Genomic DNA, 14,247 nt, shown 5'->3' on the forward strand with positions numbered 1-14,247 from the left:
ACTTAATGAAATGCCCAGCCTTTGGAGGGAAAGAATTATTATTTTTTCTTTTAAGTATGTATTTGCTAACCATTTAGTACATGGGCAGCATGGGGCTTGGCAATATGAGTACTAGATAAAAAATAGAAGTATTCCTAGAAGGAGCTGATAGCAGACCCGGGAACACCTTGAAAATAATTACAGAGTGAAAATGTACTCATTGCAACAGATGTGTAATAAACTATCGTAAAGGAGCTGATATTGTCACTAAGTACGTCTCACAGCTGGTACTGTTCTCATTTAACCCTCGCTCCTAATCTGAGAAGGTGAATGATGGCATCACCCCCAAATTACAGAGGAAACGAGGTTCCAAGAGGAAAGTGAGTTGTTCGCAGTTACTCTTTCAAGCAAAGGACTTAGGGAGGATGTTTTACATGCCCGGAGTCCTGAAGTAAGAGAGTGGTTTGGGCTTGAAAGAATCGCTTTGGACTTTCTAAGCAGACTTGAATTTGATTAAAAGGCAAAAGGAAAAAAAGGCAACAAAAATGATTTTCTGAATTTGTCAGTTAGAATCTTCTCATGTCTTTTATTGTCAATTTATCTTTTCATACACAGCATAAATTTCATACAGGCAGCTTAGCAATGAAGAGTTCTAAAGTGAGAAAGCTTTTATTTCAGAAGAAAACTATAATCACATGATTCTGTGCTTTGGAGAAAACAGTCCCCCCCCAAAAGGGCTTGAATTGGGTCAAGTGTTGAGGATGGCTCAGCACTGCCCGGAGTGACTTCCCCAAAGCAGCGGGGCCTGGGGGTGTTTGTTCTCCCTTTGGAGAACAGTAGTGTCTCATTGGTGCCTGCTTGCCTCATAGGAGGGGTGTTCTAACTTGTGATCTCTGAGAGCGGCACAGTCCTTCCCCTTTCTGCCTTCACTGGGGGGCGGGTGTGTCTCAGGTGCATGACCGTGCTCGCCCTCAGGACAGGTGTGACCAGACCTGTGTTTGTGGACTCTGGGATTGTAAGAATGTCGGGAAAGTTGGGGTGTGTCACTGAGTCTGAAGTGGGCTCTGGGGGTACCAGCTTGCCTTCCTTCATCCAGCGACTTGCAAACATTGTTAGCACAGAAAATCTGGCCCCTACAAGAAGGAAAAGCCTTCTTGCCTTGAGCCTCTTTCTCTCTCCTGGGGGGTCTGCTGCTGCTTGTGCAAACAAAACGACGTTTCTCCTCCCATCCTGCTGCTCCCGCTGCCAAGGGGAAGAGGGAGCTGCCCAGCAGACCGGCTGCCTCGCCTCACGCGGTCACTCCTCTGCTGGTGAGTTCCCCAGAGCAGCATCCGGCAGCCACCGCTTCTCTTCTCGGCAGAAGCCAGGGGGACATGGAGCCGCTCCCAGCTCTCCTTGATTAGGATATGTCAGGGTTGTCAGGGCAACTGCTAATGGCAGCGGATCATATTTTCCCCTCTGTGCTGTGTGCTGAGTATTTTGCTGTGCGGTAGCAGGAAGAGGATTGGGGGAAAGTGCTGCAGCAGGAGGGAGAAGCTGGGATCCGACTGAACAGGTTAGGCAGTAGACGGAGTCACCTGAACCTGCTTGTCCTTAATAGGGCTTTTCTGCAAGGGGTGTGTGTGTGTACGTGTGTGTATGTGTGAGAGAGAGAGTGAAAAAGAGAGAGCTAGAGCCTGCACATGTGTCTGTGGAGAGTAAGTGGGAGGGGGCTTCTTGGGGAGGGGGCTGCTGCTAGGTGAGGGGGAACGGCAGGGCCTCAGTTGCCAAGTGGCTGGTAGTATCTGTCAGCTGTCTGCACACTGTTTACCCATAGGGGATCTATTACAAGTGCTCAAATGAACCGGCAGCTTAGAGACTAGCGGCTTCCTGGGAGCTGCAATTACATAAGCATATATATTTAATACAATAATAATTAAAAACGAGTAGCAGCGGTATGCCTGGATCAGCTACAGCTCTCCGACCAGAGAGACTGAAGAAGACCAATGCAAGGCCAATTCCCCTTGGTTTATTCACCATTAATGAGGAAGATGAACAGCAAAAGAATGGAAATTCCAGAAGACCGAAAGGTATGCATTAGCTCTCCCCTCTGGTGAGAGCCAGCCCACTTTCCCACGCCGCTCACAGCACATTTCACAAACTGTGCTCCCGGTGCCTGCTGCATGGAGTGCCCTCGACCTCCTGGCACCGTTGGATGGTGGTGTTTACACACTCCGGGGCTGCGTGTGCATGAACTCGGAAGAGGTTTTGCAGATTTGGGAGCTTTGAGGTCCGCTGCATTTCTGACCTAAGCTACTTTCTTGACCTAGAGAGCTTTAATTTTCACACACTCACTTAAATAGCTGCAGTGCTCTGCAGCAGGAGGGGACATGAGCCATCAAGGTTTAAATGTACCTCTCCCCACCTTCTTAGGTACATCAGGTGATTTCTGTTTAATGAGGTGAGTTGCTCCTTGAAAGGGGTGAGTTAGGTAAAGTGGCCAAAGACTGCAGCCTCTCCCTGGGCAGAGGGTCAAGATGTTACTCCATTTCCACTCGGAATTGCCGAGAGTGTGGAAAGGAGGAAAACAAACAATGAGTATGAATGTAAAGGGCAAAGCTGCAGAACAGGGCGGGGGCCATGAGGTTTTATCACTTCTGATAACTCTGCCACTGAACATCACAGAGAGGTTAAAATGTGCTGGGTCCAGAAAAGGGGTCTGCTTCTGGGGCTGTTCTTTCATAATGACGAGACGGGGCAGCAGCTTGCCTGGCTTCTCCAGTCCTGGGTACTGCATCATCTTCAGCTTCGTCTCACACCCACCCAAGCAGTAATGGTTAGAGACAGCAACATCGTGCATTTTTGAAGAAGGGCTCAAAGGCTTGCATTTTAAGTTTTCCAGTATCCGGATGCTTGCATGAAGTTTGCAGGTTATGTCTTGTTGTTTCCATGTGTTGATTACATTGTAGCTCACATTCAGATTTTTCCGTCACTTAGATACCAGCTTTCTCTCTGTAAGGTGCCGAGCAGCACCGTGGCAGGGGGGCAAGCAAACATTTAAAGTGATGATAGAATGAGTGTTTGAATAGAATCCAGTGTCTGAAAGCCAGTGGACTACTGGCTTTGTTTTTCCTGGTTCTTGACAGAAACTTAGTTTGCTTTTATTAAATAGAATTGAAACGTGTACTTTAAATCCAAAAGTATATTTTTGCATCCTTTAAAAAAAGAATGTATACTGGGCAGTTTTCATATGTAGAACCCTAGCACTGCAGTTGATCTTTGCTTTACTATCAGACATGGCTTCGATCTGAGGACCAAATGACCTCAGGATTCTAGCGATGCTGTGAAAGGAAGGTGACTTAGCTGACTCTTTTACTTGTGCGTGAATTAAGACAGTTGAACCAGAGGGTGCTCTTGATGAAAATGCACTGCTTGAAATTGTTACTAGCAAACCATTTGACCTCTTGACACAGGACTGTTCAAGTGCAAGTCCAGTTCTGTCCACCAGTAGAACGACGATGGGGACATTGTGTGCAGGCACTCACTGTTCAGTACGGAACCACTCGCTGAATATGGCTAGGAGCACTTGAGATATGGCTACTGCAACTGGAAAAGCGATTTAGAGATTTTGATTTTAGTTTATTTAAACTTTAGCCACATGTGGCTAGTGGCTACCTTATTGGACAACACAGTTCTAGTCTACAGAGCTGTGACCTTCTGAATTTGCCTCTTCTCTGTTATGTCCATCCTTAATTGCTTCCTGGTGCCAGATACACTCATTCTTGGAGTCTTGGAATGAATGTGCTTATTAGGAAGGGCTCCATAGTGCATGGCCCCTTCCCAGCCAGCGAGTACAGTAACCTGGATTGAGGGACATTCTCCTTCCCATCCTCCTTTCCTTCCTTCATTTCTTTCTTTCTTTCTTTCTTTGAGACAATTTCATTTTCTTTCCTACTTAAATGTTATCACCTGCTCTCAGTGTTATTCTTACAGTCACTAGTTGCCGGTACCATCTTTGACAACTTGTAATACACTTCTCTTTTTTAATTTATTATTTCCAAAGCATCATAACAAGATGACATACAGGTTCTCTTTCAGGTGTGACTGTTGAGAAACTTTGTTTCCTTTTCTGCCCACTCTGCCGTCTAATCAGCCAACCACATCCAAATCTGGTTGCTACACTGAGTATTTGTGTTCTGTCATTACCAGGAATAAAGGTGCTTGCTATGTAAATTCAATAAGGTAAATGCCCAGTCCAGGATTACCCGAGTTAATAACAAGTAGCATCTCTTTAGGGGCTCTCCTGTTGGGTAGCCATCATAATGAACCCAGTAGGAATGAGTATGTCAATTGCCATCTGAACTTCCAGTGGCAGCTTTAAAATTACCTGGCAGAGTGAGACAGTAGTTTGGTTAGCTGGTAGACGGATCAATTATTGAAGGACAGATTTCTCTCCCGTGTAATCAATAGAAGTGTAAATGTTTTATGTGCCTTGCCATTACTGACTGTGACATTTAGATAGAAATTGAGAGCTGGGCTTTCTGCCGTTGCTGTTGTGCCTCAGATCTGAAGCCTAGACTACTGCGGACCTAGGAATGGCTTAGGAGAGACTGTCTGCAGGCTGCAGTGCCTAAATCCCCTTGGATACATCTCCAGACAAACCTGGAGATGCGGATGGAGAATTTTGCTGAATGCAGTGTGATTATTAAGTAATGACATTTCCTCCCTAAACCAGCATTTGTTAAACGCTCGCTCTGCAGATTACTCCGCTGGGACGTTGTGAGAGCGATGCAGCGATCACTGACGTGGCTTCTGCTTTTGGAAGTGCTTCGCTGTCTAGTGGAGGAAGACGAGTCTGTACAAATAATGCAAGAATATAAGTGAAATCATGGGCTGGGCTGACAGTGCAATGAAGTTACCTGTGCACACGCCTGTGCCCTTCTCTGGCCTGTAAGCTTCTTAGGGACCAGGACTGCTCCTCTTTCTAAGTACCTTGCAGAGTGCATGCAGCATTATTGAATGTAGGTAAACTCAACATTCAAATACAGTTTTCGCAGGCTGGGAAGGTCTTTCTAACACAGGGATTCTAAGAAATGTTGACAGTGTTAGATTTGTCCTTTCAAGGTCACTGCTTTGAAAGGGACAGTACTGTTGGTGGTGTCTGACACGTTAGTACTATTACTCTCGGCCACACTGCATTCGTGTCTGATAGCATCTCAGGGAATCTGCTGGGCTCTGTTGTTTTCCATCACACTGTGCATCATTTTCTGTGGCCTAAACATGAAGGTACCTGTTTACAAGGTGTTATTAACTGACTACTGGACTATCTGGGATAATGCCTTTTGTCTTTTGACTAGCTCCTTGCCGGTTACATCGTAAAGGAATAAACTTTCTCCTTGAAATCAGGACACATTACTGCTGAGAAACTGGGTTCTTCTTCTCCCCACCCCCCCCCCTTTTGGTTAAAATGTGTGTTTATGGAGCCTGCAGTCGCTTCTCGTCTTTTGGCTTGTCTGCAGCAAAGGTAGAATTTCTGCCAGTTAAAGTGTCCAAATGAAATATAATCTACCGCTTACCATTTATATTCCCATTGGATAGGTGATGATCCAGCGACTGACGTGTGCTTTGTAAATCATGAGACTTTTTCTTTTCAAAGAAAATGAGTGTTATGTCGAGAAGTTTGAATGCCACTTGAGAGTCATTGCCAAACGTTTCCTTGTTTCTTTTCCTCTCTTGCTCTGTGGGACTTGGACCATAGTCAGTTCCCAGTGTCCTTATTTGTGCCGTTTCAGGATGAGGCAAAAGGTTTTAGCAGTAGAATTTTACAGCTAATGAGGCAAAAGGATCGTTTAGAAGAAAACAATATCCAAGATCCCTATTATGAAGAGGAAATCTTAAAGTCAAATTGATTGGTGCAATCTTGTATTTGCTAAAGAGACCCTTTAGCAAATAAACAAAACATATAATGTTTTATTCATTTATATATTCACTTATATAAAAGTGATAAGAATAGGGATGTCAGGAACATGGACCGTAGTATCTAATGTATGGCTTGTTCTCAGTGGATTCTCTATAAATATCTATGGCGTGAGTATAACTGTCTCTCAGGCATCTGTGTTGTAGAAGTTACCATATGTATCACTGTAGACAAGGTGAACATGACTTCACTTTTACGTGAATAAATTTTTTGTATAGTTAGATACTCAATATCGGATTACCCAAAAAGTCCCTTATGTTTTTTCTATAACATAAAAGACACATTTTTAATTTTTACCAATAAACTATATTGATTTGGATGTTTAGAGCATGTTAGCTATATCCTGCTATTGGCTTCTAGTTGGTAGAGGCCAGAGGTGCTGCTAAACATCGTCCAATGCGTAAGACAGCCCCACAGCAAAGAATTATTTGGCCAAAATGTCAATAGTACCAAGAAACTTCACAAACCACTTTTGACACATTCTGTCAGTTACAGCACCTTCTCCATACACAGTACAAATCTTTTTTTGAGTTTCAGTTGCATTTTTACTTTCTTGAAATAATAAAGCATAATACACCTAAAGTGTTGTATATTTTCTTCCATCTTCAGTGGCTGCCCCCAAATTCACCAATTTTGATAAGTTTTTAAAAATGCATGTCAATACAACAGCTGTTACAGTACAATCTAACAAAATTGCTTTGAATGAAGTTGAAGACAACTGAGCACTGCTAGAGCCATCGAATGGAAAAAGTTATGGACTCTGTGGCCAACCTAATATAATGGAATTTGCTTACTGTGTACAACTAGAAGACTTACACATCGTGTGCCGGTTTTAAAAGCTGTAATTGATGGGACTAACGACGTAACTGACCATTCCAGCCATAGGACACAGGCACAAGTGTTTGCTGAGAATCTCCCAGCTCATAGAGCTCAGGCGTTATTTTTGGAAGGTTAAACTGAGTATCCATTTCCACTAACATCAGCATGTGTCCAGGAGCAACTTTAAATTTAATTCATTGATCTCACCTATCTAATCAACAAAAAAAAACAAGTGAGTAAAATAGAACCAGAGACATGGAAATAAAGAACAAACTGAGAGTGACCAGAGGGGAGGAGAGAGTGGGGAAACCAGGGAGGGAAGGAAGGGGAAGAGTCTAATAAAAAAACATGTATAAAGGACCATGAGCAAGGACAGTGGGTTGGCAGGGCAGATGGGCAGGGAGGAGGATTCAAAATGGAAGGTGGGGGTTGGTTAGGCCAGAGGAGAGTAATGGGGGAAAAATGGGGACAACTGTAATTGAACAATTTTTTTTAAATGTTAAAAACAAAAAAGAAAAAAGAAATATAAAAGTGAAAAAAAGTTAACTCATTGTTACTTAAGATTTTCCAGGTGATTTACGGGCGCCTTAATATTGTCTTTAGCAGAAACTAATAACTTCACAGCAGCGAAGATAATTTTATTGAGAAAGGTTTTTTTTAAGATTTTAATTTCTTTTTAGAGAGAGAGGAAGGGAAGGAGAAAGAGGGAGAGAAATACTAATGTGTGGTTGCCTTTTGAGCACCCCCTACTGGGGACCTGGTCCACAACCCAGGCATGTGCCCTAAGTGGGAATCAAACCGGTGACCATTTGGTTCACAGCCCACGCTCAGTCCACTGGGCTACACTAGCCAGGTTTTAAGAAAGTCCATCTTAATTCTCAGATCTTCTAGGTATTTAAAAAGAACCCAGTCCTGGCCTAGTGACTCAGTTGGTTGGAGCAATGTCCTGTACACCAAAAGGTTGCAGGTTTGATTCCCAGTCAGGGCACGTGTCTAGATTTCGGGTTTGATCAGTGGGCAGAGTGTGGATAGGAGGCAGTGATCGATCAAATGTTTTCTCTCCCATAGATTTTCTCCTCTCTCTCCCTCTTTCTCTCCCTTCCTCCCTTTCTCACTCTCTTTCAAATCAATAAACATATCTTTGGGTAGGTATTATAAAATACACACATACATAAAATACATACATACATAAAAAATAAATAAGTAAATAGAGCCCAGCTTATGTCGAACTCTCTATGTGTTAGGTTTAAGTTTTAGATTTGCCAGCTTCAAAAGGTACCACATACCTTATTATACCTCATCTCCAGACACAAAGGCCAATATCATAGATGGACATAAACATCATGTTTGAAATACTTAGCAGAATACCACTGAATATTTTTTGCTGACTACGTAATGCAAGTTCTATTTTTAGGCTGTCTTCCCAGCAATGATTATGTTGGTGAGAGAATTCTAGAAGATTCTGTTTGGATTCAAAGAATTTACCATGCCAGGTCCAGTGTGGAGTGTGAAATGATAATGGAGCTTAGAAGTAAAAACCAGGAGGAACTATTTTCACACTTTTGATCTTGCATATGTATGGCTTTGGGGGCTAGATTAATCCTTAAATTTAAGGATGCAGGCCTAATAAAGTAGTAGCAGCATATGCCGTGGAATCTGTCATGTAAAGTCATCACTGGGAACAACTGTATGGAGACTGCCACCATGTCTGTACTCTCCATAGCATTGCTTTCAAGGTCAGGAATCAAGGGCATTTGTCAAGGGTGACTTGGAGAAGCGGTGAGGTGTTAGAATCTCTGTAGGCCCCTTTAAAACTCTGTTAAACAAGGGGTCACAAACTTTAAATAAAAATGCAACTTCAAGAGAAGTTTCCTCCTTATAAACAAACTTAACCTCTGAGGCCCTTCCCTACAGACAGATAGAAATTCAGGACCTGCCACCATCAGGGGTGTCAATTCACATCATGGGAAAAGTTTAATGAGGTTGACTAAGTGGTGAGTGGCCACAGTCCACCTTTGCCAGAGTTTATTAGAAATTCAGACTAAGGTTGGGGTGTAAGACTGTTTGATGTGGCAGAAACAGCTCTGCCGGTGGAAATCGGTGAGTTACTGTTCTTTAACCTTTTCAACCCCCAGGTTCCCATCTGTAAAATGAGATTAATAAAATCATGCTCACAGGTGGTGGTGAGGATTAGAGATAATATATAAGCACTTAGCACACTCTCTGGAAAATAATTGGGTCTCATTAAGTGCTTGTTACAAAAATGGTCATCTGTAATCAGATATCCCACATTTTCTGATAACTTCTGCCAACACGTCGTTTTCTTTGTCTGTTCCAGCCCCTCAATCAGACTCTTGTCTGTAGAGAGACTTTCTCTGGTTTAATCTCCTCCTTTTTACCTTAACTTGCTTGTGAGTGAAAATCTCCAGGAAGGCTTCCTCTTGTCCGAGGTCTTTTCAGCACCCTCCCCACATTGGTGCTAGGCCCTTGTGCTGGGCCCTTGTCTTGTGTTTACACATGCCAGTCAGGTGTGGCAGATGACAGATGGGTTACTCATTGCGGTGCCTGTAATTTAGTTGGGTGAAGTGAGGGAAATAAATTATACTATGTCAGATCACCTCACTTGTTATTTTAAATACAATTAAGGGAGTATACCTTTTATTCCTTGGGATTAATAGTGACCTGGTCTGACTTAATAGCCTTGATCCTCTGCTGTGTTGGAAACTAATCAAAAGGAAATTTTTTTTGCTTAAATTTTGTACCTTGTGTCTGTGTCTGTGTTTTCCTTCTTGTGTGTGTATGTGAATTGCTCGACGGACATGCCCTGGGCTTGTGGGCAGGTTTCCGCAGTGACTCCGGTTACATGAAAGTGGCCACATTTGGGGCTGCCAGCTTTATGCAGACCATTTTCCTTTTCTCATGCTGCTTTTAGCACCAAGCCTTCTTGCTCTAAATATGGTATGTTTCTTCCTTTTCCTCTGTTGTGTTTCTGTAATCGTTTCTCTCTTTGGTCGGTGCACTTGGTGGAGGTGCCGTGTTGGACCCGACACGCTGCCAAGTGCAGACACCAGTGGGTCTTTGCGTCCCAAGGCAGGGCCCCTCCTTCCGCCTGGGACGGGCTTCAGTTTATTCTCTCTCTGCTTCACTGTGCCTGGTCGGCTTCTACTTGTCCCTCTGTTTAAGTGTCACTTCCTGAAGACTGTCCCAGATCAGGCGAGGTTCCATGTTCTAGGATCTCATAGGATCATGAACTTGTCCATCTTTTTCTTCAAACAAATTGTAGATTGTTTGTTTGACTATTTGTGTAATGTCTCTGTCCCCACTAGACTAAGCTCTGACAGGGCAGTATGACTATTTCATTTGCATCCCTAGCCCCCAGTCTAGGGCCTAGTACAGGGTTGAGGCTTCCTAAAAATTTGTTACATGACTGATAAGAGATGACACACTGGCACTGCCAGCCGGAGAAAATGAGGGAAGCACAGCTCAACGGGTCTTAGAGCATTTCAGGGTCCAAGACTTTGGTCTGAATCTGGGAAGGGCCTGGAGACACCAGATCAATCATCGTCCTACCTGGTGATGGGACAACGACTTTTGTATTAAAGACCTTTGCCCACCAGTCTTCATGCAGAGGTGCCATGTTGTTAGTTTTCTGCTAGGACATTATGTCTGCAAGAGCCTGCAGATTCTGCAATGACTTCCTTGGACCAAATTCCAGCCCAGATGATTCTAGAAGCACTTTCTACCATCTTCCCTTGAACTGTCAGAGTTCATTGTGAGATGTTCATTTTGAGCTTGTGACATACTCATTAAGCATTTACCTCCCTTTTGAACAACTAAAATTCACTATCATGAATGTAAAGCATAAGTTGCAAGCCAGTGGGAATTTATATGAGAAACAAATCCATGTTGACTTAAACTCTCCCTGAGCCCTTTGACCAGTGGTGTCTGCCACGCCGTCTGCTCCTCCAGATCAGGAAACATCTGGGAGCAAGAACTGGAGCTTCGGTAAACCCGCAGCCCAGCGTGTGCCTAATCTGGCCCCCTCTGGCTCCCCACCCGTTCCAGTGCGTCGCAGTAAGCCCCCCTCAGGAGTTTCTTTGTTTGCCTGTCTTTTATACCATGCCTGCATCAGCCTTTTTTTTCCAGACCCAGAAAAACAGGTTCTTTGTTAAGTAGCCAGTTCCTGGTGCAGACCTTTGCAGTCAGCAGTGTGGGAAGATGCAGAGCAGCAACTGAGACTTTAGGATTCAACACCTCAGCACTTTCAGTTTTTCCCCTAGGCTTCCTTCTGGAAACACCTTTTCTTCTCATTAGTTAGTTTCCTCCGATTCTTCTGATGCTGCTGTTGTGACTGCTTTCCCCAGTTCTGACTTGGCGGTGGTCATTATCCCAGAGCGCCCCTCACCCATCTAGTAGTTTGGGGACGACTGCATACACATGAGCACGCGTTATGAATGGAGCTCCAGACTGGTCACCTGGGCCAAGACTTCTCTGATCATCAGTCAACTTGACAATATGCTCTCACAATCAAAGCGACTTCAAAGTTATCTTCACTCCCCTGCCACAAGTTGAAGTGATGACATTTACCTTGATGCTACATGGCTTCCACTTCAACTCCATTTAGCCAGCCAGCCAGCATTGTAGGTCTATGCTGGGACTTGTTACCACTGTACCTAAAGTATCTTGAACTCAGAACACTGAGGATCCCCTTAGGATCCTACAAACTTCACATGCAGCAAACACTGATTTTTGTGTCCACCTCGTGTTGACAATGTGCTAGGTGTTTCAGGATATGTGAGCTCATCCTCCAGCCTGCACCATGGCCTCACACCTTCCGAACCCGGCATCTTCTGCATGACCTCTAGGCTGGCTTAGAGGAAGGGGAACCCTCCGTGTTCTCACAGTTATTAGTACCCTTCCAGCTTTGGCCCTTTTTCCAAACCTGGAACTCATGGATGACCATGGCAACAATGCACTTGGAATGATGCCTGGGCCATCCCTGTAGGCTCTGTCCCCACGTGGCCTCTTCTTTCTTCTTTAGGGCTGCCGAGGGTGACTGTGAGAGTGCTCGGGACCGTCCCACTTTCTTGTCCCCGCCCCTCGATGAGCCCTTACTGCGGCTGCTGGCCGGTTATCCTGGTCAAATCATATCACAGCTGCATTCACCCCGTGTTCCATTCACTGTAGCTCACTCTTAACTTCTAACATTTTTGGCTACTTTGCTATGGATTTTGAGGATGTATTAATTTAGCTTCTAGGTCATAATTTACTCGCATGAATAGAGGGAGAAAAATAAATAGAGAGGCATATAAGCCATAATATTCTAAGTAAATCTCAACGACAGAAAGGAGAAGAATTCTGTTTTCATTTGCTGTGATTTTTGAAGAAGGAAGACGGTAAGATTTTAAATGACTGTTGGGCACCAACATTGGACTGACTAACTCTCATATGTCAAAGGATAATTACAGTTACATGGACAGCGACGTGGTTTTTGGTGAAACTTCGTAGATGAGAACAGCAAGTTGAATGCTCCAGGCCGCCTCTGGGACTGTCTTGATTATTTCTTGTGCATCATTACTGCTATAGATGCTTCGTGAGTGAGTTAATATCACTACTGATCTATATCTTGTTACTCGGAGAGAATAAGGTTGAAGAGTGAGGCCATACTGCTTTTAGGTGACACACTAAAAAGCAGTTTTAATTCAGGACTTTAGCATTTCTTCAATTCCTTTCTTCACACAATATTGTCATAATCACTGCAGTGGAAGCCTACTCAGTCATCCCCATTGTCCTAGATTTGATTCTTCCAAGATTAAGGACTCTTTAATGACTCTAGGTAATAAGGATTTTTTTGCCCAATATGTGGCTATTTCCATCTTCCCCTAGCATATTTTATCATAAAATTTTACTGTGTTGTTGTAGTGGGGAAAACATAAGAAAACCATCTTAGGCCGTGGCTCATGTGGCTCAGTAGAGTGAGCACGGGCCTGTGAACCAAAGTGTCACCAGTTCGATTCCCAGTCAGGGCACATGCCCAGGTTGTGGGCCAGGTCCCTGGTATGTGAGAGGCAATCACACATTGAAGTTTCTCTCCTTCTTTTTCTCCCTCCCTTCCCCTGTCTTTAAAAATAAATAAATAAAATCTTTTTAAAAAAATTTTTAAAAACCATCTTGGGTTGTGATTGATGGTCCATCCCAGACAAACCTGAAACATTTGGCATCATCTGTTTCATCCTTGTGGCCCTAACACCTGAGTTCATTCTTCTAAGATGTTGATTAATGAAGAGCCAACAGCTCTGGGGGAAGCCATAGTAAAAATACTGGATCAATATAAGGCTGAGGACAGTTCGGAGGGCAGAATGTATTGGTGCCAAGATTCAGAATGCTTGATCCCTGATAAGTTAACAGACTGAGAAAAGTCCATTTCCAGTCCCTGATGCTCATGAAGATCTTCTCAGACTCAGAGTAAGGCTTGGGAACTTCTAATGATGTGACAGGTCTTCGATAATGTAGTCCCTAATGCAAGCCAAGTTGTCTATACTTTTATGAAATTTTTTACTTTATTGATTGATTTTAGACAGAGAGGAAGGAAGAGAGAGAAGCATTGATTTGTTGTTCCACTTATTTATGCATTTCACTGGGTGATTCTTGTTTATGCCGTGACCAGGGATCAAACCCACAACTTGGCGTATTGGGACAATGCTCCAGCCAGCTGAGCTATCTGACCAGCATGAAAACCAAGTTTTCTGACTGGTAAAAGGAACAACTCGGGTTTTAATGTCCTGGAAGTATCTCTGAAATGTAGAATTGAGGACTGCATGTCAAAGTAAATGTTGAATTGAGGCCACTGGCATCTGAGAAGTGTCGCCATGGCCTCCTGGAGGCAGTTGGGTGGAGGAATTCGTGACTTGGATCCTGAACCAGGTTGGCACTTCCTAACTGCATGCCTCGGGCAAGGCAGTAAGTGCGTCTGTGTCTGCTTGCTTCGTCTGTAAGCCGGGGATAAAAGCATCGCCGGTCTCGTCGGGTTGTTAAGGGTTGGGTGGGTTGTTAAGGGTTGGGTGGGGCCCCATGCAAAACGTGCTGGTAACTGTGCCCGGCACTGACGAGCTGACGTGTAAGCGATAGTCATGCTGTTCAGAAAATTTTCTTGGTTCGATGGCTCTATTGTAGTAGTTCTAAAACACCGGCCTGTCTGCTAAGACTTCGAAATTTTAGAAGATTTGAAACCAGTTCAAAGAAAGTGATACCTGTTTTATGAGAATCAGTTAAATAAAGATTATTTTTCTTCTACATTTGACTTTTTATAACTTGACAATAATCTCAGTGCCTAGTGATTGTATAGCAAACATTTTTATTGAGACTCATTATCCTTGACAATTACTTTCATAATGGCATTGTGAGCCAAATAGCACTTTTATATCAGCCACACAAAAATGAAGGCACTGAGGTTGGTTTGAAATTGCAGGGTATTACTGTGTTCTTAAGGCGGT

General features: G+C 43.7%; 1 protein-coding gene across 3 annotated transcripts in view; it reads left to right on the forward strand.

The window, feature by feature from the left end:
• The window catches only part of MAP7 (microtubule associated protein 7), a 164,639-nt gene that overhangs the window by 29,937 nt on the left and 120,455 nt on the right, over nt 1–14,247 (forward strand). The window contains exon 1 of one of the 3 annotated variants that reach the window (XM_053664824.1): nt 1,786–2,048. The exons of 1 other annotated variant lie outside the window; for it this stretch is intronic. In XM_053664824.1, coding sequence (XP_053520799.1) covers nt 1,916–2,048 — 133 coding nt within the window. In that variant the 5' untranslated portion in view covers nt 1,786–1,915. Of the gene's footprint in view, nt 1–1,785; nt 2,049–14,247 lie in introns of those variants that run through there. One more of the 3 variants, XM_053664822.1, reaches the window with a different exon arrangement.

Source organism: Artibeus jamaicensis, unplaced genomic scaffold (genome assembly GCF_021234435.1).
Source record: "Artibeus jamaicensis isolate MK-2021 breed Jamaican fruit bat unplaced genomic scaffold, CSHL_Jam_final contig_387, whole genome shotgun sequence".
Taxonomy (NCBI): Eukaryota; Metazoa; Chordata; class Mammalia; order Chiroptera; family Phyllostomidae; genus Artibeus; species Artibeus jamaicensis.